Source organism: Phragmites australis, chromosome 24 (genome assembly GCF_958298935.1).
Source record: "Phragmites australis chromosome 24, lpPhrAust1.1, whole genome shotgun sequence".
In the NCBI taxonomy this organism is placed as follows: domain Eukaryota; kingdom Viridiplantae; phylum Streptophyta; class Magnoliopsida; order Poales; family Poaceae; genus Phragmites; species Phragmites australis.
The window spans coordinates 1,348,237-1,368,422 of NC_084944.1; the positions used below are offsets into that span (position 1 = coordinate 1,348,237).

At 43.1% G+C, this 20,186-nt stretch overlaps 3 protein-coding genes across 4 annotated transcripts; 2 read left to right on the top strand and 1 right to left on the bottom strand.

Moving 5' to 3' along the window:
- The first annotated feature begins 4,814 nt into the window (after positions 1 to 4,814).
- Positions 4,815 to 6,108, top strand: LOC133906932 (ethylene-responsive transcription factor ERF038-like). Its single transcript, XM_062348896.1, has one exon. The coding sequence runs from the start codon at positions 4,925 to 4,927 to the stop codon at positions 5,768 to 5,770; it is 846 nt and encodes a 281-aa protein (XP_062204880.1). The 5' UTR covers positions 4,815 to 4,924; the 3' UTR covers positions 5,771 to 6,108.
- A 684-nt stretch (positions 6,109 to 6,792) lies between these two features.
- Positions 6,793 to 10,218, top strand: LOC133906961 (glutathione S-transferase T3-like). 2 transcript variants are annotated; one of them, XM_062348929.1, is made up of 4 exons: positions 6,793 to 7,257; positions 8,280 to 8,365; positions 8,967 to 9,401; positions 9,479 to 10,218. In XM_062348929.1, exons 3-4 carry the CDS (start codon positions 8,982 to 8,984, stop codon positions 10,043 to 10,045), a joined length of 987 nt encoding a protein of 328 aa, XP_062204913.1. In that variant the 5' UTR covers positions 6,793 to 7,257; positions 8,280 to 8,365; positions 8,967 to 8,981; the 3' UTR covers positions 10,046 to 10,218. The 2 variants fall into 2 exon arrangements, with proteins under 2 accessions (XP_062204913.1, XP_062204912.1); XM_062348928.1 differs by lacking the exon at positions 6,793 to 7,257 and adding an exon at positions 7,736 to 7,871.
- A 168-nt stretch (positions 10,219 to 10,386) lies between these two features.
- LOC133907984 (uncharacterized) lies at positions 10,387 to 11,738 on the bottom strand. The gene is made up of 3 exons (XM_062350126.1): positions 11,501 to 11,738; positions 11,094 to 11,228; positions 10,387 to 10,934 (listed from the first exon to the last, which is right to left on the bottom strand). Exons 1-3 carry the CDS (start codon positions 11,736 to 11,738, stop codon positions 10,387 to 10,389), a joined length of 921 nt encoding a protein of 306 aa, XP_062206110.1.
- Between the last annotated feature and the right edge of the window lie 8,448 nt (positions 11,739 to 20,186).

Genomic DNA, 20,186 nt, shown 5'->3' on the forward strand with positions numbered 1-20,186 from the left:
TTGCAATGGTAGTTTACAAGTTCGCGAACTTTGCGATGATATTCTCCAAAATTTCTCAACGTTAAAATTGTAGCTCTCTAGATCTACAACTTTACAATTGATCCTTTTTTTTTAGTTGAAGCAATTTGAATGTCGAAAAAAGTGCTAGAACGGTAAGATAAATAATTTTCATATATGAACATTCTGGAAACGTTTTCAGCATCCAAATGTGGATTCAAATGAATAAATAATTAATTACAAAGTTGTAGACCTTATTGAAGGCTACAATTTTCATATAAAAATAATCTCCATCCTAGTTCATATGAAAATTTATTATTTTTCAAAAATGTGATGCATAGCAAGGCAACCATTTCATCCCATCATAATAACAGATCACTTATACTACTGCAAATGGTGGACGCTATCATGTCACCCTTTTTATTGGGTGATTTTTATATGTTGTCCGGCTACATGCACCTAGTTTTGTCATTTTTTTAACAGTGCAAGATTTTGATAAATTAATAAAAGTAAGTATATTTTTAAAAAAGATTCGGCCATGGGCATAGTGGTGGCCTGCTCCGAAAAAGGAAAAAAAAAATCAAGTGTCTCGTACGTTTAGAAGCGTACAAGCCTTCTTAAGTGGATCAGGCCGATCCGGCGAAGAATACTTATATTTGGGCCTTGATGGATTCAACTGGGCCCACACATTTGAGCCCGTAGCAAACGATTTGCTGCATCCTTTCCTTTTCTTAAATAATGGAGACTGTTTCCAGCCTCTACGTGCACGCAGACGCAGCCTTTTACTGCCCTTTTTCCAATAACAAGTGCGTGTTTTTTTTTTTTGAATCATAGCGAGTACGAACTGATTCTGGATTTACAAAAGACAAACGGTTGTTAATCATCGCCATAAAGCAACGCAGGAGTTTTCACAAACAAAAAGAAGAAGAAGCAAAGCATGGAGGAACCGTACGTCTCAGCTGGAGTATGTCCTGGAAACTTTTTTTCCAGCCCGGGTGGTGTTGTCGCACCTGGTCTCGCGTGTCTCAACACGCCACTCAGCTGTTCAAGCTCGCTCAGCTTGTTTCAAGCTAGGATCAGCACGATGAGATTAAGGATCGGTACGGCGAGGTACGGCGACAGCACAAACACGAAAGCGATCCATGCATGCGTGCATGGCCATTGCCGTGCCTCGCGTGGTGAATGCGAGCGTTTCCTTGCGAAAACTGCAAAGCAACGGGGGCATTTCCCCTGTCGCGTTGCTTTCCCGGCCGGCCTCTCCGACCTCGAAAGAGTTACGGCTTTGTGTGCACTGCTGGTCGAGCGAGAGCGATCGTGGTACACCAGCCGTACGTGTACGTCCCATTGTCCGTTGAAGAAAAAGGCCGGGGAAATAAAAAGGTGTGCAGGGGTACTGCACGCCGGTAGTAAAACACACAACAACCAGCCGTGCTACGTTCTTCTCCAACGAGTTAATGACAAAACACACACACACACACAGAAAACAGCGGAAGAAGGCCATACGCATGGTACGCATTCGCACGGATCAGAACGGGACGGGACGAGATCTGGTCAAAAGGGACGATCGGTAGGTTGGTAATAAGTAGCAGTGGCTGATGATTCGTTAGTGCAAGCAATGGTCAGGACGCCACGGCACACGGAAAGGGCCCGGGAGAGGCAGTCGTGAACAGACGCAGGTGTCGATGCGTCACAGCGACGGAGCAGGGGACGCGTACAGATGGAGCGCCGCGGATCGATCGCCGGTTTCCACCAGGCCAGGCGCGTAGGGCGTCATGGCGCGAGGCGATTGGAACGAACTGCACCGTCGTGGGCGCGCGGTGGGCCAACAAGGGAAGGCGCGAGCGCGAACCAGCGGAGCGGCGGCGGTGCGCCGTGCACTGCCGGCCGTGGCATGTTCGGGACGGCTCGTTCTCATCCCCCCTGGGCGCGCGGGCGGGCGTGGCAGACACGGAACATGTCGGGCGCACATGGGAGGAGCGCGGGCGCCGGGGCGGTCAGGCCAGCTTCGGGCGCTCAGCGCGTTCGCCGCACCAGCCGCTGCAGCGCCCGGCACCCACCACGTCGCACCTCCATATGCCGGCCGGGCCTACGGGTGATCTCGACCCATTTCGGCGTTTCGCACTGGGACTGGTCCTGGACTGTGCCGCGGGCTGATATTTTCTGACTTCCCTGTACGCGTTACGCACAGGCCGGTACGTGAAACGACATTACGTGGTCGGAACAGTGGCACGGGCACATGCATGTTCCTCATCTGAAACGCACAGGAATTGAAGTCGATAACAGCCACGGGCACATGCGGAGCACGAGATAGAGATAGAATTACTAGATATATACGACATGTCTGGACAAACAGAGGCGCATTGAGCGTGTGATCGACCTGGTAACTCGCTCCAGAACGGAACAGGATCTCCTGCTGCATGTGGAGAGACCGTGCCAACTGCGACCGGAGTCCAGCTGCGCACATAAAATACAGCGTTTCTGGAATCCAATGAGACCCAATGATGAGGGCTCGCTGGCTCGCTTGCCGCGTAAATCCAAGAAGCAGAAGCCGCACAACACTGCCAGCGTATCGTTTCCCCTTCGAGAGACGGTCGGAAATAATAGTACTTCCATATTTAATTTAATTTAATTTTTATATAGCATGAACATGAATAGGTATAGATAATTAATTATCAATTAGCTCGGACGAATCCTGACAAGGTTCAAATAGAATCGACTAAAATTCGACTAACCCTAATCATTCTCGACTAAATACTCGAGAAGGATCTCGACTAGCTCACTCGAGAAATGTATCGATCAAAAATACTCGAGTAGTATATCGACTAGTTCACTTGATTTGTGATTGCAGTATATGTAACCGATGACGACATGAGATTCAAAAGCCCTCGTGATGTTGATGTGGTAGGCGATGACGAAAATGAAGTAGTCAAAGTTGATCTCCATGTATCAGACGATGATGACGGTGGCAATGTAGACGAAGTAGCACATGATGATGTAAAAGAAGAAGATCATGAGCAGTCGTGACGAGCGCTTTCTAAAAACCTTATTCCCCCTCTTCCAGTGCAGAATTTCAAGAATGATGGGTTCTGGAGACCCGCTCTCCCATTCATCGGTCCACACCGACGCAGTGGGATGAAGGAGTCTATGTGTGACGGCGCAGCAGAGAGAAATTAGCAAAATCCTAATTACGAATATGCAACTCACGTCTATCCTTTGTGTGGCGACTGACAGATATAGAGAGAGAGAGTCACACGGTTGAGACGTAACACGATCGGAGTTGGTTACGCCACCACGATCGGAGTCTTGACCAATAATTTTCATATATTTATCTGTTTAGCTACGTAGCAAAAAGAATAAATAGCAAAAGAAAACCGCATCTGTGCAAGCAACTAGACTCGATTTCGACGAACCATTCACGTACATGCCGCATGCCCTCACCCTTAGCCCCCATCACGGCCCGACCTGGCCCGGCGAGACGAGCGTGCGTGCTCTTCTAGTCATCTCATCCACACATACTAAGTGAGTGGAGAAGATAAACCATTTCTTCAACTACATTCACTAATAAGATAGGACTAAAGAAACACACCTCACTCATATAATTGGATATTTAAGATTTATTTAAAATTATACAAATATAATGAGCTAAGCCTATATATTCTAACAGACACAACTGGGTGTTCCAAAGAAATTTAGAGCTGCATTATCCTATAAACAATAAAATTGTTACAGTATTTGCATGCTTATTTGCGTTAGTAGGTTATTATAGCACCTCCTATATTTTACTGTTTGTCCCTATGAAGTTAGGGATCCGGATCCGTTCCAAAAGGCAAGCTGGGTCCAACCAGGGGTTACATCCACTGTCACTCATCCACCTCCATCTCTCTCTCCAGTGGGCAAAGCAAGTCCATGTGCTCCAATCCCGAAGACGTCCTTAACCCATATGCTTTGCAGGTTGCTCTGTGCTTGCCACTTGCATAGGGTTGCCATTTTCACATCTCAGCCTGGCCTGCAAGCAAGGCAGCTCAGGAGCGTGGAGTTTGGATGGTGACGTGCATGCGACTCTCTGTGCGGATGAGTTGTAAATCGGCGCACCCGCGGTGGTGCAACACATGAGGGGCTGTGTTGGTTGGTTGGTGTCACCAGGAGGCGCTGAAAGGAACACCACATTGGGAGTCGCTCATGGTGTCCTCTATTGGTCCATGGTTTCGTATGTGCCCAGGGTCCAGCTGTCAGTGATGTAATACTGAGGACATGCCGATTTTTTTCTCAAGAAAGAAAACCAAGAAGGAAAATTGTGAAAAGCTTTTGGGGAAAAAAAGTTCTAGGCAGTGATGCTATAGGATGAGACGTCTGGAGCATCACTTGAATGATCACCACTTATTCTCAATATGGGTCTTAAAGTGGTAGAAGGGTCTAGTTAACGCTAATCATATATTTTAAGTAATGTGTATGTAGAATAGTTTTTTATTTAGATAAAATTCAACGTTTTGAGATTCACGTCGAGACAGGTGAAAGCTATCGAGAGATGCGGTAGAAGGAAGCGTATTCAACATGTTGCATAGATTTTTTTTTTCCCGTGTTTGGCACCGGTGATGTAGATGTAATGCTGTGGCATCTTCTTCTTCTTCCTCGTTTTTTCCTTTTGCATGGGCCTATCCCATCACATTGTAGCGCAGATATGAAATGAGTGTTTGCTTTGCGCCTCAATGTGGCCTAGGTTCCAGCTGCACAAGCAACCAAAAAAACCACATGACACAAGCAAACAGTGGGGGCAACACCAGGAGGGTGCCTAGCATCTATGGAAGACATCTCCACGCTTATAAAAGGCCCTCACGTACTCCACATACAAACAGAGCCACGACTCCAAGTCCAAAGAGCAGAGGAAGCCAGCAGCAACCCGTACTCATCATCTCATCCTCCTGCAGCCATGGCTCAAGAGCTCCAAGAAAGCTCCTCCTGCTCTGCCACCACCACCACCTCATCGTGTACCACCAGCTCTACCTCCTCCTGCTCCTCCACCGTCACGGACTCGTCTTCCTCGCCCCCGTCGCCGGCGGCGACCAATGCCGCGCCCGCGCCCGCGGCACGGAAGCGGCAGGCGGCGGAGGCAGATGCCGAGGCGGCGGACGGGGAGGAAGAGGAGGAGGAGGAGGAGGGAGGGTGCGCGGGGAAGACGACGGCGAAGAAGAGGAAGCGGAGCAGCGACGGGAAGCACCCGACGTACCACGGCGTCCGGATGCGGGCCTGGGGCAAGTGGGTGTCGGAGATCCGCGAGCCCCGCAAAAAGTCGCGCATCTGGCTAGGCACTTTCCCCACCGCCGAGATGGCCGCGCGCGCCCACGACGTCGCCGTGCTCGCCATCAAGGGCCGCGCCGTGCACCTCAACTTCCCCGAACTCGCCGGGGTGCTCCCGCAAGCCGCGTCCCCGGCGCCCAAGGACGTCCAGGCCGCCGCTGCATTGGCTGCCGCGTTCACGTCGCCGTCATCATCCTTGGAGCCGGAGTCCGGCTCAACAGCGCCATGCCTTGTCCAAGAGGAGCCCGCCAAGAACAGCGCCGTCCCGGAGGAGGCCGAGGCGCCACCGGCCGCACCTCAGCAGCCAGCGACGCTGTTGAGCGGCGTGGAGGAGGAGCGGCAGCTGTTCGACCTGCCGGACCTGCTCCTCGACATCCGAGACGGGTTCGGGTGCTTCCCGACCATGTGGGCCCCTCTCCCCGACGTCGAAGAGGTCAATGCGGAGCTGCGCCTCGAGGAGCTGCTGCTTTGGGAGTAACAGTCAGAGATGCTTGCATTGCAAGGACTAAAAAATAGTACTAGTACTAGCTCATTTCTTCTTCCACCTCCTTTCCTCTTTTTTCTTAGTTTACTTTTGGAAAAACAGCTATTTTCTTCTTCTTTTTTATTGGGTTAATAGTATAAACATATAAAAATGAGAGATTACATGTAATGTACAATAAGAGTACCTCTCAGTACTGGCTAGTAATGTGTGAATTCCAGCACTAGTTGACCTTGCTAGATGTTAGTTGCTCTGTACTTCAATTACCCCATGTGTACTACTGTACCAAATTCCCCAGAGAAAAAAAATGAATACAATGATCAGATCCGATGAAATGGGGCCCAAGAAGGACCCAACCTTATCGCTGACCCTGAAATACTAATCACAGCAGCATTTGTTTATTATCAACTGCAGTTAACCAGTTACCGTCAACCAAAACTGGCTACTCCAGAATACATACATATGCATATATATTTATAATATAAATAGAAAACCTTTTCTGTACTCTCACATATACTTACTTTCTCTTTAAGTGTTTAGAAATAAATATGCTTATTTTAAAAAATAGTATATATACATATTAAAAAATAATATATATATATATATATATATTATAAAGTATTATATATAATAGTATATATTTTAGTTATAACGAGATTAACTACAGGAGTATATATATTCCTTTTCCCCATCATTTTTCTATCAGGAACCGTAGTTAACTTACAGTGAAGTAGCAAATGGGCTCTGAATTCTCTGGTTCGTGAGGCCAGCCTTGCTCTCCTCCATGGCTCCACGGCCAGCCTTGGTCTCCTCCATGGCTCCACGATCAAGTGGTGACAAAAGGTAAAGCATTCCTCATGATCAAGTGGCTGGCTGACAGCAGCAGCATCTCTCCCAGCTTCTATCAGCAGTTCTGCAGCTTTGGAAGACTCCTTTCCGGGAGATGCTGACGCTACAGGCTTAGAGCATCTCCAACCAGACCCTTAACTCACCCCTCATCCTATTTTTTAGGAAAAAAACGCTCGAACGTCTCTCCAACCGATCCCTCATCGGCCTCCTCATCTTTGAGGGATCCCCATTTTACCTCCGTCGACCCTCAAATTTAGGAACCGTTGCCGACTCCCTATCCGTCAACGACCTCTCCTTCCCGTCGCTCCCTCCCGCCACGGACATTTCCGGCGACGACGCGGCTTGCCCCGCGCCGGCTCCTCCCTTGGCCACCCGCGCCGCCGGCTCCCTTGACCACCCGCTTCGCCGCCCCCTGGGCCACCCGCCCCCGCCCCCGTCTCCGCCCCTCCCAAGCCGCCCCAGCAGAAGCAGCAGGAGGAAGAGAAGGAGCAGGAGGAGGCGGCGGCGTTCGTGTTTCCGGAGCCCGTGCAGGTGGGCGAGGTCACGCAGCGCTCACTCGGCCCTGTGGTCGCAGAACCTCGCCCGGCTGGCTGTTGCCTGGGAGCAAGCGGTCGAGATCCATCCCCAACCCCAAGGTGAGCTTGCTGCCCCTCCGGTTCCTGTTCTTGCTCGGTTTGGTACTCCTCGTTCGCAATCCGCCGACACGGTCGCAATCCGTCGCTGACGATTCGTCGCCGGCGAACTTGGCTTCTCCGCCGACGACCTCCATCCCCCCCGGCGCTTCCATCTTATCTCCTCACCCACCTCCCTGCTGCCCCTCTCCATGCTGCTCTCTCTCTCTGCCCACCCTCTCTCACACTCGGCTGAGCACAACCGGAGCAACAACAACAACACTTCCCTCCTCCCTGCGCAGATCCACCACAAAGGAGCTGCCAGAACCTCCTCTTCCCAGCCCCCATCTCCCTCATTCTCCCTCCTGGTCTCTTCCTTTTTCTTTCTCGGCTGCAAGGAGCAGCAGCTGGTCCTTTCTTCTATCGGCCAAGCACAGAACAGCAGAGCAAGATGATGGTCCTTCTTGAAAAAGATTAGCAATACCGCATGTTATTTGAGCCTTAATTCAGTACCATCATTATTTCCTATCTTCATGCTATCGTTTTTCCCTGTGCTTTCAGGCGCTCCTCTTCTTGGATCTACTGAAGCAGTTAGAGCTGTTATTTCTGAAGCAACTTTTGGTCTTCTAGTCAGCGAGGTCAGTCTTTCTATATGAATTTCATTTTATCCCAAAAATTCTCATCATCGGGTGCCCTGATCTGCTATTGCAAGTTTCATTTTCCCCCTTTTCCCTACAACATAGTTAGTGTTGAGTTTATGGTTTTGCAGTTGACAATTCTGTTTTGTAATGATCAATAGTTTCAATGAACCTGCTACCCAATCTTTATATGAAAATTGTGCTTTTACTCAATCATGAAAAGAGTATGCCATGTATATCATGTAGCCGCGCCGTGCCCCTCCTGCTACCCCACAGACAACTTGAGATCATATATCAATTTCGCATCTGCTTATTTATTTATGCTCCCAAATAATCTTGTCTTTGTTCCCCGGTGAATGTGCTAGATCCATTGAAAAACTTCCTGATGGAAATGTATTTTTTTTCAAGATTAATCCGGCTGTCAGAGAAAGAATCACAGGAGTAATAAAGCAAGAATTCCTTACGAAGGAATTGTAAATGTGATCGAGCCAAAGGTACTAATCCTAAACTTTGCTCATGGTAAAAATGCAATTATACATGTTCAGAATAAAAAGTGTGTACATTTCAGTCTTATCGTCCACTACGGTGACAATGGAAAGTTTTCCTAAACTCAATGCTTTGGGGGAAAAAAGAAAAAAGGAGAAAAGGCTGCTGATGGAGTGTTCCTAAGAAGATTTCTAAGTTAGCAGTCAGTGTATTCAGATTAGCTTCATCGTCCAAATGAGATGACCTTGCCAAAACATAGCGCAAAATAATGATCAAATATTTTATTTGGAGGGGAAAAAATATATGCAACTTAAATAAGCATTTCTTACATGATTCCTAACTCCAGTATAGACACATATCCTATCTAATATAACAAACAAGGTACCATATTCCACCATTAAACAACTAAGGACAATATTCGGAAGATATCTGGCTGGTTACTTATGAACTGAAGCAAACACACGTCTAAGTCTCAGGACTATGCTATCTAATTGAAACAACTACACATACTTACACCCGGGTTGTTCCCCAGTGTTCATGAGCAGATCCATAATTAGTTTATTTTGCAATGCTAGAAATTAGTTTCATGGTTCAATTTGTGTTATGTAGGTGCAGGTTATAAGAATGGATGGTTTTTTGGAATTGATGAGTGAACAAAACATTGAAGACAATGGACCGTATTGGGATGATAGTCAATTTGTAAGCCCACATGAGGAGAAACAACTGCCACATGTAGAAGCTAGTGCGTCCCAAAAAGCAAAAAAGGCTAGATCAAAAAATTTCAGTGTAAAAGAAGACAACATGTTGGTGTCGGCATGGCTAGAAGTTAGTTTGGATGCTATACAAGGGAATGAACAATCCCGTGCTACGTATTGGCAAAGAATTACTGATTATTTTCACGAGAACAAGGACTTTGCATCTGATCGTAATTCCAATTCTCTCCAGCACCGTTGGTCTATCATACTAGAAGGTGTTAACCGGTTTTGTGGATGTTATGTCCAAATTCAAAACAGGAGGCAAAGCGGCGTGACAGAACAAGATAAGGTATAATGTTCTTTTCTTTATTTGATTGTCATTTCATATGTTGGTGCAAGTCTAATAAGGCGTATTTATATGTCTAGGTAATGCATGCATGTGAATTGTATAAGTCAAAAGACCCCAAGGGCAGATCGTTCGGATTGTTGCATTGTTGGAATATCTTGCAGCACGAGCAAAAGTGGAAGGATAGGTGCGTTCAGAAAAAACAGAAGACATCCAGCACTGGAAGTCTGTCGTCCACTCCTGAGACCAACGAGAGTCATCTAGAGGATGATGGGGAGGGTCATACTTCAGAGCCTGTGGTTAGGCCAGGAGGTAGGAAGGCGGAGAAAGAGCGACAACGGCGAGGTAAAAATCCTGTCTCTCCTGGAGATAATCTTTACATGGAAGCGTTGGAAAATATGTGGGCTAAGAAGAAAGAGGCAGAAGCCCTGAAAGAGGTTGCAAAAAAAGAGCGCTATGATGAGAGACTTGCACTTGAGAAGAAAAAGATTGAACTGAAGGAACAAGATATTGCGTTAAGGAGAAGGATTGAAGATGATAAGGTGATGAATATGGATCTTAGTGGTATGAGTGAGCGACAACGACAATACTATACGAGTTTGCAGGATGAGATCATCGCTCGGCGGTTTGGCACAGGCTCGGGTTGAGCTACTTCATATATGGAACTTTAAGTATTTTGTTGGCACTTTAAATATGTTGTATGAACTTTAAGTATGTTGTATGAACTTTAAGTATGTTGTACGAACTCTATGTTAGTTGTATGGACTATCTATGTTTGTTGTATGGACTATCTATGTTAGTTGTATGGACTATCTATGTTTGTTGTATGGACTATCTATGTTAGTTGTTGTGTGATGAAAAAACTGCATACATTACCATACGTTATTACAACTGCATACATAATAGGTACTGACTACATTATTACAAGTGCATACATAATTAAAACATTACATGATAGGTACCGACTATATTGGTACAACTACATACACTATACCCCACCATATTTTTCCCACAGGTGCTCGACTAGATCATCACGAAGCTGTGAGTGAGTTTCCCTGTTAGTAATGGCTAGATGAGTTTGAAGAAACGCTTGTAGTTCAGCCGTAGGACGATGGGAAGCTGTCACAACTTCTCCCATCCCATCGAAATGGTGGTCACCTTCTGCATCTCGCTCATCTTCAACGATCATATTATGCATGATGATACAAGCTGTCATGATTTGTCCTAGTATGTCTTGATCCCAAAATCTTGCTGGCCCACGAACAATGGCAAAACGAGATTGCAGAACTCCAAATGCTCGTTCCACCTCCTTCCTCACCGCTGCTTGTACTTTCGTAAAATATTTCCTCTTATTCCCTCGTGGAGATGGTATTGGCTTAACAAATGTGGCCCATTGAGGATATATGCCATCTGCAAGGTAATACCCCATTGTATAATTATGACCATTAATGGTGTAGTTCACTTCTGGAGCGTGCCCTTCAGCTAGATTTGCAAATAGGTGAGAACGATGCAGAACATTAATATCATTGTGAGATCCTGGTAAACCAAAGAAGGCATGCCAAATCCAAAGATCATGTGAAGCAACGGCTTCTAGAATAATGGTGGGCTCGTGCACATGACCGGTAAATTGACCTTGCCATGCTGCAGGGCAATTCTTCCACTTCCAATGCATGCAATCTATGCTCCCAAGCATACCGGGAAAACCCTTTTGCTCTCCAATTGCAAGTAATCTAGCTGTATCATTATCATTTGGGGATCTCAGGTACTCATCACCGAAGATTTCAACAATAGCTTTCACAAACCTTTTAAGACTCTCTACAGCAGTACTTTCTGCAATCCGAATATAATCATCAGTAGCATCTGCTGCTACTCCATAAGTTAGCATCCTAAATGATGCGGTTATCTTCTGCAAAGGAGATAACCCAAGACGTTTGATTCTATCTCTTTTCTGCACAAAATAATCATCATGTTGTTCTACAGCTTGCAGTATGCGAAGAAATAGAGAACGAGACATTCTAAACCTGAAGAAAGTAATAAGAATCAGCCGAACCCAAGAGGATGCACAAAAATGACGAACAAACAAAAACAGATCATTTACAAACCTTCGACGAAAGAAGTTGGACCGTAGGTAGGAGCATCTGAAAAGTAGTCTTCGTATAGCCTCCAATGCCCGGCTTCTCTGTTGCGGTTGATATACTGACGTCCAGGCACAGAACCCCCAGGTCGTGCAGCATTCAAAAGCGCATATTGAGTGTGTGCTTGGTGTAGTGTAGCAAGAATGAGTTCGTCGTCATCATCCTCCGACGACGACGATGAATCTACCAGAAAATGATGACTCATTTCGATCAGAGAGGGAACTACAAGGGAGTGGGACTTGTGAATGGCAATAGGGCACTGGCCGGGTTTATATAGAGTTGGAAGTAGCCGTTAGAAAAAAGTAGCCGTTGGAAAAATATAGCCGTTGGACAAAAGAGTAGCCGTTGGGAAAAAATAGCCGTTAGAAAAAATAGCCGTTGAAAAAAAACCGTTGAAAAAAAGTAGCCGTTGCAAAAAATAGCCGTTGGAAAAAAAACCGTTAGAAATATAGCCGTTACAATTAATTTGGTAGTTAAATGATAGTATTAAAATATGGGTGAGTGAAATATAGGAGGTCAGATTTAGGGGGTCGGTTGGAACGCACAGAGAAATAGGGGGTCAGTCTGGATAGGGAGAACCCCTGTATGAAGATATAAGGGGTCAATTTTAGGGGGTCGGATGGAGATGCTCTTACAGCGATCGAGTTTATTCTAAGCGCGGCCATGTTTGCTGCTCTGTTCTTACCATGGAAGTGGAAAGCTTTCTGGGATAGAGATGATAATGGACATATTTTATCCGTTTATCTATGGATAAAAATTCTAACGAGCGTAGGTTTAGGATACAATTTTTATCTATGGGTATGAATACAGGTTTGAAGTTAAAACCAACGAGTATACTGCTTCACACTTGTTGTCTTGTTAAATAATGTTTGTTTGTGTTGCACTAAGTGTTGTTAAATTATGAAATAATATGTTATATATGTGAACTATGTGGTAATATACTGATACGATATGCATGCTATTTATGTATGAGATACTTATTCATTATTTTAGTTAGGATATATGTTTAAATTAGTGATATTATTGTTGTATAATTGCTCTTATGTTCAATACATATTTACTATATTAACAAACATACAGGAGTACTCGCGGGTATGTGATGCCCATATGTAACGGATGTGAGTTTTAGTTTTTACCTATGGTGAATAATAGCTATCATATCAGTTTAAAAATTAGCTTGTGGATACAAATATTTATAACCTCTATCTACATATATTGTACCTTTTGCTATCCCTATTCTGAGCTCGTCCTGCTCTGCCCTAGCTGGACCAGAGCCCTGCCCTTCCCAACAAGGCAAGCCGACGAGTGGGCCCAGCTGCTGACCACTGAGGTGCAGATGACCCACTGCCACGCTGGAGCTTCCCACGTCAGCGACGGGCTCGCTGAGCTGGTTGTCAGCTGCACCGCATTTTGCTGTTGCACAGTTGCAGTGTGTGCTCAGCTCAGCTTTTGGTTTGCGCGGGAGTGAATAGGATACACGGTGGAGATCGTGGACGCGTAGGCGAATACTATACGCACGGATGGACCACGCTGACAAATAAACGAAATCATTTCTTAAAGTTGGAAAAAAATCAATTGGATTGTTCTCGAGATGTTGATCGGCCGAGCTGGACACAGTTGTCACCCTCGTGTGTGCCATTAATTAGGCAGCGACCAACAAGGGAGGAGCATCTGACACAGTAGGTCTTCTTTGATGCAGTGACCGAGTACAGAGAGTTGTAAGGGTTGGATTAGACCATTCAATCATGTTTCTTTTATTTTGCTCTTTTTCTATTTTATTTTTATTTTCTCTTATCTCTAATAATTTTTTTAAAAATAATTCGTGAAGAGAAATGAGAGAACTATAAGAATCATTTCGTGATGGAAAGATAGGAACCGTGAAAGTAACGAAAATCCCTTGAGAAAAAAATTCTAAACACTAACGGGAATCAATTTGAGATAATCTTAGAGTACTCCAGCAACTAAACCATGCAGCTGGCCACCGTTAAATTTCACCATCGATTGCGAAAACGAGCCTCCAACAGCAATGTCAGATAGCTCGCCATCTCTATAGACTAGTTCGCTTGGCAAAAATAGTGCCTTCTCCTGCTCACCATCGCTATTGTTTCTCCTGTGCACTTAGTAGGGAGAAGAGAATGAAGCAAGTAGAACAAAATGCTTCAAAAATTCACTCTTATCTCCTCTTTTATAAATTCAAAAAGGTGAACTTCTGAAGCTCTTAAAATTACACTGATTTTTGTGCTTCAAGAATAAATAACAGAGAACTCATTTTAACTGGTTACAACTAAAAATATCTTACAAATTTTAAATGAAAATTCTCTAAATTTGACTACTTATGTATGTCACATTTTTAGGTATAAATTTAATTCCTAAAAATTAGGAAAAAATCATGAATATTCATCTAAACTAATGTACTAATTTCTAAAATTATTGAAAACCCTAAATTATATGGAGAAACTAGCTGTTATGAATAAAATATAGGTAAATGTGATATGTAGAGTATGATTTGATTAGTCTGTTGAAGTGTGTAGAAACGTAGAGAGAGAAAGATAACCAAATAAAAAATATAGAGGATGAAATTTAGTTAATCTGCTAGACATACTCTTACTTATATGCTGTCCACAAAACTGAGCATCCTGTAGACCTGATTGGAAATGTGTGATGGAGAATGCCACGTCAAATTGTCGCGAAAATGTGCGCAATTGTTCTGGCTTTCCTAGATTCCAAGCTGTTTCCGAAGTGGCTCGATAATTTTTGTCCGAAAGAAAAAGGTAGCTTAATATTTTCCGGGGTTCCGCAGAACCCAAGATGACTCGTACAACATCTATAGTTGCCTTCTCTCTGGGTATGTTTAATTTTTGACGTTGTTGAACCTAGCTTTCTAAGTAAAGCAGGATCACATAACTAAAACAGTAAGACTCATCTTGGCAAGAAGATTATCTTAGGCATACAATTTGAACTAGCCAGTCAGGTCGTCTACATGATTTCAAAGTGAAATATACATTACACTCTAGTGCTTTTTTTTTTTTTTTACATATCTACAACGTTTGTTAGGCCCTGTTTGTTTCAGATTATAAAAACTGAATTATGATCAAAATATAAAAGCTGAAATAAACAGTTAGATTGTAAAAGTTGGATTATGATCATAATCTAAAAGCTGAAACAAACAGCTAGTTAAAAAAGCTGGATTGTTACAATCCAACACATAGATTGTAACAATACAGCAATCCGTCTTCTAACAGATTGTAACAATTCACAATACAACTTTTACAATCTAGTTTCTTACAATCCATAATCTATAAACTGTTTTTCACAATCTCTAGTTCAAACAAACAGACCCTTACTCAATGAGAGAATGGGCAGCCTTGATCTCTAGAAAGTAGCTAGGCAGATACAACTATATCCGTCAATTTTGCAAACAATGACTCGGCCACTAGGATCTGTGCGGCATTTGACTATTTGAGGATCGACACATGCATGAACTCGGACACATGCATGTCATGAACGTCTCGTCTTTTTTTCTCCTGCAGGTGAAAACGTCGTGGAGAAAAGGTTGGGTAGGCCTGGGCATTTGGTTTTTCTTGATTTTTGTTCGGTTTTTCGGTGTATGAACAATTTGATTTTCAGAATATGTAAACCAACGTTAGGGAAAATATTGGAAAATCTTCTAGTTCATTTTTGGTTTTTTAGTTTCGGTTTTCACTGAATTTCAGATCAGCCTGTTTAGGCTGTTTTTACTGATTTAGTATTTCAGTTTAAGATCAGTTCAAGTGTTAAAACAGAAACAGAAATCCAAGCATGTTTTCAGTGCAAATAGGCTAGCCTGGTGTTAGTCCGACATTTTGCATGTGACAGAGTGTCTCAACTCAATTTCAGATAGCGAAAGCATAATTTGACAACAGGGTACTGATTATGGACAGATGAGCAACGGCTACCAAAAAATCAACCTAAATATATCTTAATTTTTTCTAGATGTAAACAGACAACAAGAAACAACATAGTAGATCAACCGAGGAAAGATTGAAAGAACATACGTTAGAGGAGTGCTCGGTCGTTGTCGTCATTATAGTCCCCGTTGGAAAGCTTGTCTGGACGCCTGATCTACTTGTGCTCAGGCCTCGAGCACCAGCTTGCTCGACAACTTGTGCAGTCATGCTTGTATGCTCTCTGCTGGGCGAGCGATGTCCGATGGCTAGGCACAAGTGCTGGGCAGGCAGTGTCCGGTAGTCCAATAGTAGATAGCTAGGGGCTAGGGATAGGCCGAGTGGCGCCTGGCGGCTCGGGGAGTCAGGGGTCGGGGTGATAGGATGCTATAGTTACTCGCTGGTGCTAGGGTTCATAGGGTGGGGTTGAATCAGGGAGTGGACCTTGGGCCGTCGAGGGGAGTTCGGGTTTCTTGTTCAGACGGGAGTCGCTGAGTCCTCGGTTTCTTTAGGTTTAGGCACATGACAACCGAACCAAGAATCAACAACCGAATATCACTGAAATAAAAACCGAACCGAAACACCGAAAAACTGATAATTTTGATGTTTCGGGTTTGGTTCAGTTCTTCGGTTTCTCTGCTTTTTTTTTTTTTTACCCAGGCCGAGTTGGGTTCAACACACCTAAGCTAGCAGCTAGGATCGATACATTACCGTCGCAGCTGGTGAAAAACCACCGTTAACTCTGACAAGTCCCTATTCCGTTGCATCCAGGGCGCCTTCCGTCCTACAGTACTCGTATAATTTTCACTGGCAGACCGATGCATTCGGGGACCCGTTCAGTTCCGTAAGTTTCACTGACAGCGACCGGTGGTACGGTGAATTAAAGCCACATACGTATCGCCCAGGACGGTAATTGGCGTAACTAAAGCAAGAGATTACTGCCAGTAAACTTGTCTGGCTCACATTGATAACAATCTGATGTCCAAAGGGTATTTCACAGAGGAAATTGGTTAAAAAGTATTCACAGATGAAATCGATTGATTACGACGAGTAATTTCCTCTTGTTGTGAGGCATACTTCAACTAAGACCGTTCTTGCATTGGTAGGCCGTAGCTAGGTGGAATTTACATTGGAACAGTGGATGTGAAAACGTCGTTTCTGCACGGTGATCTTGCAAGGTAAACCAGATGGTGATTTCCTAATTTGCGTGAATTTTACTACTAGTCTATGTAGATTTCCTCTTCAATATCACTAAGCAAAATGGCCGTTTTCACATCCATCTTTTCTGAGTGCACATCCCAATTAACTAGCAACTAATGCAAGAATGGTTCTTACTGAAAGCTAGATAAAAACGTTTTACGCCTCACACAAGAGAAAATACATCATAAAAATTCCCCTGGTCTCTACAACATAATGTTCACCAAACTTTTACTGAAAGCTAGATAAAACGTTTTACAGTCGAAGTTGGGGTTACCATGTAATATCTATCTTTAAGTACTTCGTAAATAGGCTATCCTTAAGAAATAATATAAGAAAAGTTAAGATCAAGACAATTGCTTAGTCTCTTGTGCTTGCCTCTTCTCAGAAGAAAGGAGAAGAGAAATCTCAAACAAATTGTCCTAGATAATTAGGACATAATCAGTTAGTTTGTCGAAAGCAGGTGGTCACCTAACAAAAATTATTAAGTTAACAAACATATATTTGATTTGTCATAGACTAATTATGTCAGGACTAACAAACTGCAGGGTACAAAAGTAACAACTATATAATATATTATTTATGGAGTTGCAAGCCATGGTGGTACTGCATGTTGATTTCGTCTTTTTGATGGACGCAGACCTGCTTTTCCTTTTCCACGCGATAACTTGAGGTGACATCAACCTGCATTTCATATCGAGATTATCAGGAAATTTCATGCTTAGTACATCTCATGAATGCAATTAACGCGAACCGAAGCAAATCTTTGAACGGGTGTTGGTTGCAAAGTTGTGATCACAACTTCATCATGATCATGGCCTACTAAGCACCCGTATGCTAGCTACATATGTGTACGCAATGCAATGCAATATTTGGACAAGCAAAAGGGAGCTAAATATGCATGCCTTTGCCAAAAGCAAATATACTCACCAAAGCTGAACGATATTCTTATGGATTTATGGGTGCATACCATACATAGATATGCAGCTAGCAAGCTTGACCCTCTCTGCCTTCAAGGTAGAGTAGTTTAGAAACGTATGGATCTCAATCTAATGATGTCTAGATGTTCCTCCATGCATAATCTGTCAATTAGGCAAGATGTAGTACCTTAACAGCGATGACTAGACAACAACAAAAGGGAGCAATTTTCTTTTTTCTTGTTTCAGTCTCTTTCAGGGCAAAAGGGAAAAAAAGGAATGCTGCCAAGACGAACAAACTAGGGCGATGGGGGCACTGTGCTCATGTGCTGCGTCTACAAGCAACGAATAAAGCAAAGCAAAACCACAGGCACTGTGCTGAAAAAAACCATAGCTGCAAGGCAGCACAAGAGATGATGTCTCTGATGCAGCCTCGGCAGTAGTTGGAAAGGGAGTTCATCATATGGATGCAGCAGCCAGCAGATGCTGGCTAGCTTTTCACTTGCCATGGTTAGATGCTTAGCGGTGTGACAGTGCATGCTCTCACATGTGACACTTTAGCAAAATCAGGCCTTCCTGTTGCCTATGGCTTGGACCTAGTGCTCCTACGAACATTAAGAGGTGATCAAGTGATTAAGTCCATGGCAAATTGAAGTAATTCTTGTGAATTAAACAATTAACTAGGAATAGAACATTATTGCGTGGCACGTTACTCTGACTTCCCTACTCTTGCTACTTATCAAATAATACATAGTACTACAAGAATATTCCTATCTTGTGCAGAGACTTTTAACTTTTGACCAAGTAATCAGCGATGACTGTGTCTCTGTCCATGCAACTGAAATAAAGAACACAATTGCTTAAAGAACACAATTGCTTTCATTGTGCCAGATTTAAAATCACCAAGCAGAAATCGAGCAGCTGATCGCTTAGTCAATGATCTAGATCTAGCTACCTATTCAAAGATTGCACTTGGAAGTAAAGCATAAATAAAATAATGATTTCGCAAAAAGAAGAAATGGACATTGTTCAGTTATTGGCTGCGAGAATGAAGAGACGAGAGTTTCGAAAGAACAATTCGATAAAAGTTATCAAAGTGACAAACCAAACGGAATACAGAAGGGGGTTGACCCTGGGGGCCTAATTCTCTGTTAGTATCCGGAAAACAAGTACACAGCAGAGTACTGTCCCCAATATTTTACAGACGAGTTACAGAGAGAAACATGCCCTTCTAGGGTCATCTTGTCTTAAAAAATTGGAGAATTTTTTTGAACACGCATATCACCATTAAATTGCAGGACCGCATGGTAGCTGGCTTCATAAACCATGTTCGACTCAATAATTCTGACAACACTGTATGTTTAAATGTGCAAAGTGCCAAAAACAGATACTCCTCCGTTTAAGAACGTAAGACATATTTTCTTTCAAAAAATCAAATTTTATAAGTTTTGAACAATAAATAGTCAAATTATATGCATATTTAGGATACAAATTTTGATTCAATAGATTTGTATTTTAAAGTACTTTTAATATGATGTTGATTTTATAGAAATTGGCAACATATTATAAGACAAAATTAATAGTCAAAGTTTAGTTTTGATAACTTTTTTTAAATAAAATACGTCTTATATCCTTGAACGAAGGGAGTTATGTTAAACAAGTAACATACAGTTTTGATTTACCCATATAGTATAATATCGTGCCATTCAATTCGACCGGGGTAGTTGGTAAAGTAGAGTTTATTTAGAATATACTAGCTAGTTCAACCATAGGAATTAGATTCGTGTTGTTAAATAAAACTGTACTTTGAATAATAGGCAGTAGAACTACATAGCAAATAAATACATTTTTTAAAATTGCCGTACATCTATGTGGATTATTCGAATAGCTAGTTGATAGGGCGAGAGCAATTATGTACCAGCCGGGACAGAGGAAAGATTAGTACCGGTAGAAAACAATGTCTCAACCATCTGATGACAGGAAAGGCGACGGAACGTTGTTGTTGCTGTGCATGAGCCGTCCGCGGTTCATTTGCCTCCAGCAGATTCCTAAGGGCTTGTTTGGCTGATTTTCTAGAGTATTTTTTGGTTGGGGTTAGTAGAGATTTGCTAAATAGTAGTTTTTAGTTTTAAATTTTCTGAGTAGAATTCGTGAGAGTGATTATTTGAAATAAAATAGAAGCTGTGAAGCTGAAAAAAAATACCTTCCTCCGATTCACTTTTTGCACAGAATTATTTTCTCCATATAGTTTGTTCTAGAGAATCACTTTCAGTCACAGAATTACTTCTTCCAAAATATTACTCTCCGCAAATAATTTGAATCAGAAAGAGCTCTAACAAACAGGTTCTAAGTAGTTCTTGTCGTGTTTGCTTATTTCTTCCTTCTTCCATGAATAATGAAGAGAAATATTATTATTTTCCAAAAAAGAAAAAGAGATTGATGGATATGTAGACTTATTATCACACAGGTAAACAAACCAGAAAAGAATGCAGAGGGTGTTCAAATTGCTCCAAATTAAGAACGTGAACAATGCGATAATGTACATTTACTGTCTTAAAATATTTTCCCTCAATGAAAAATATTATTCCTTTTCTATTATGAAGAATAAGAATCCTG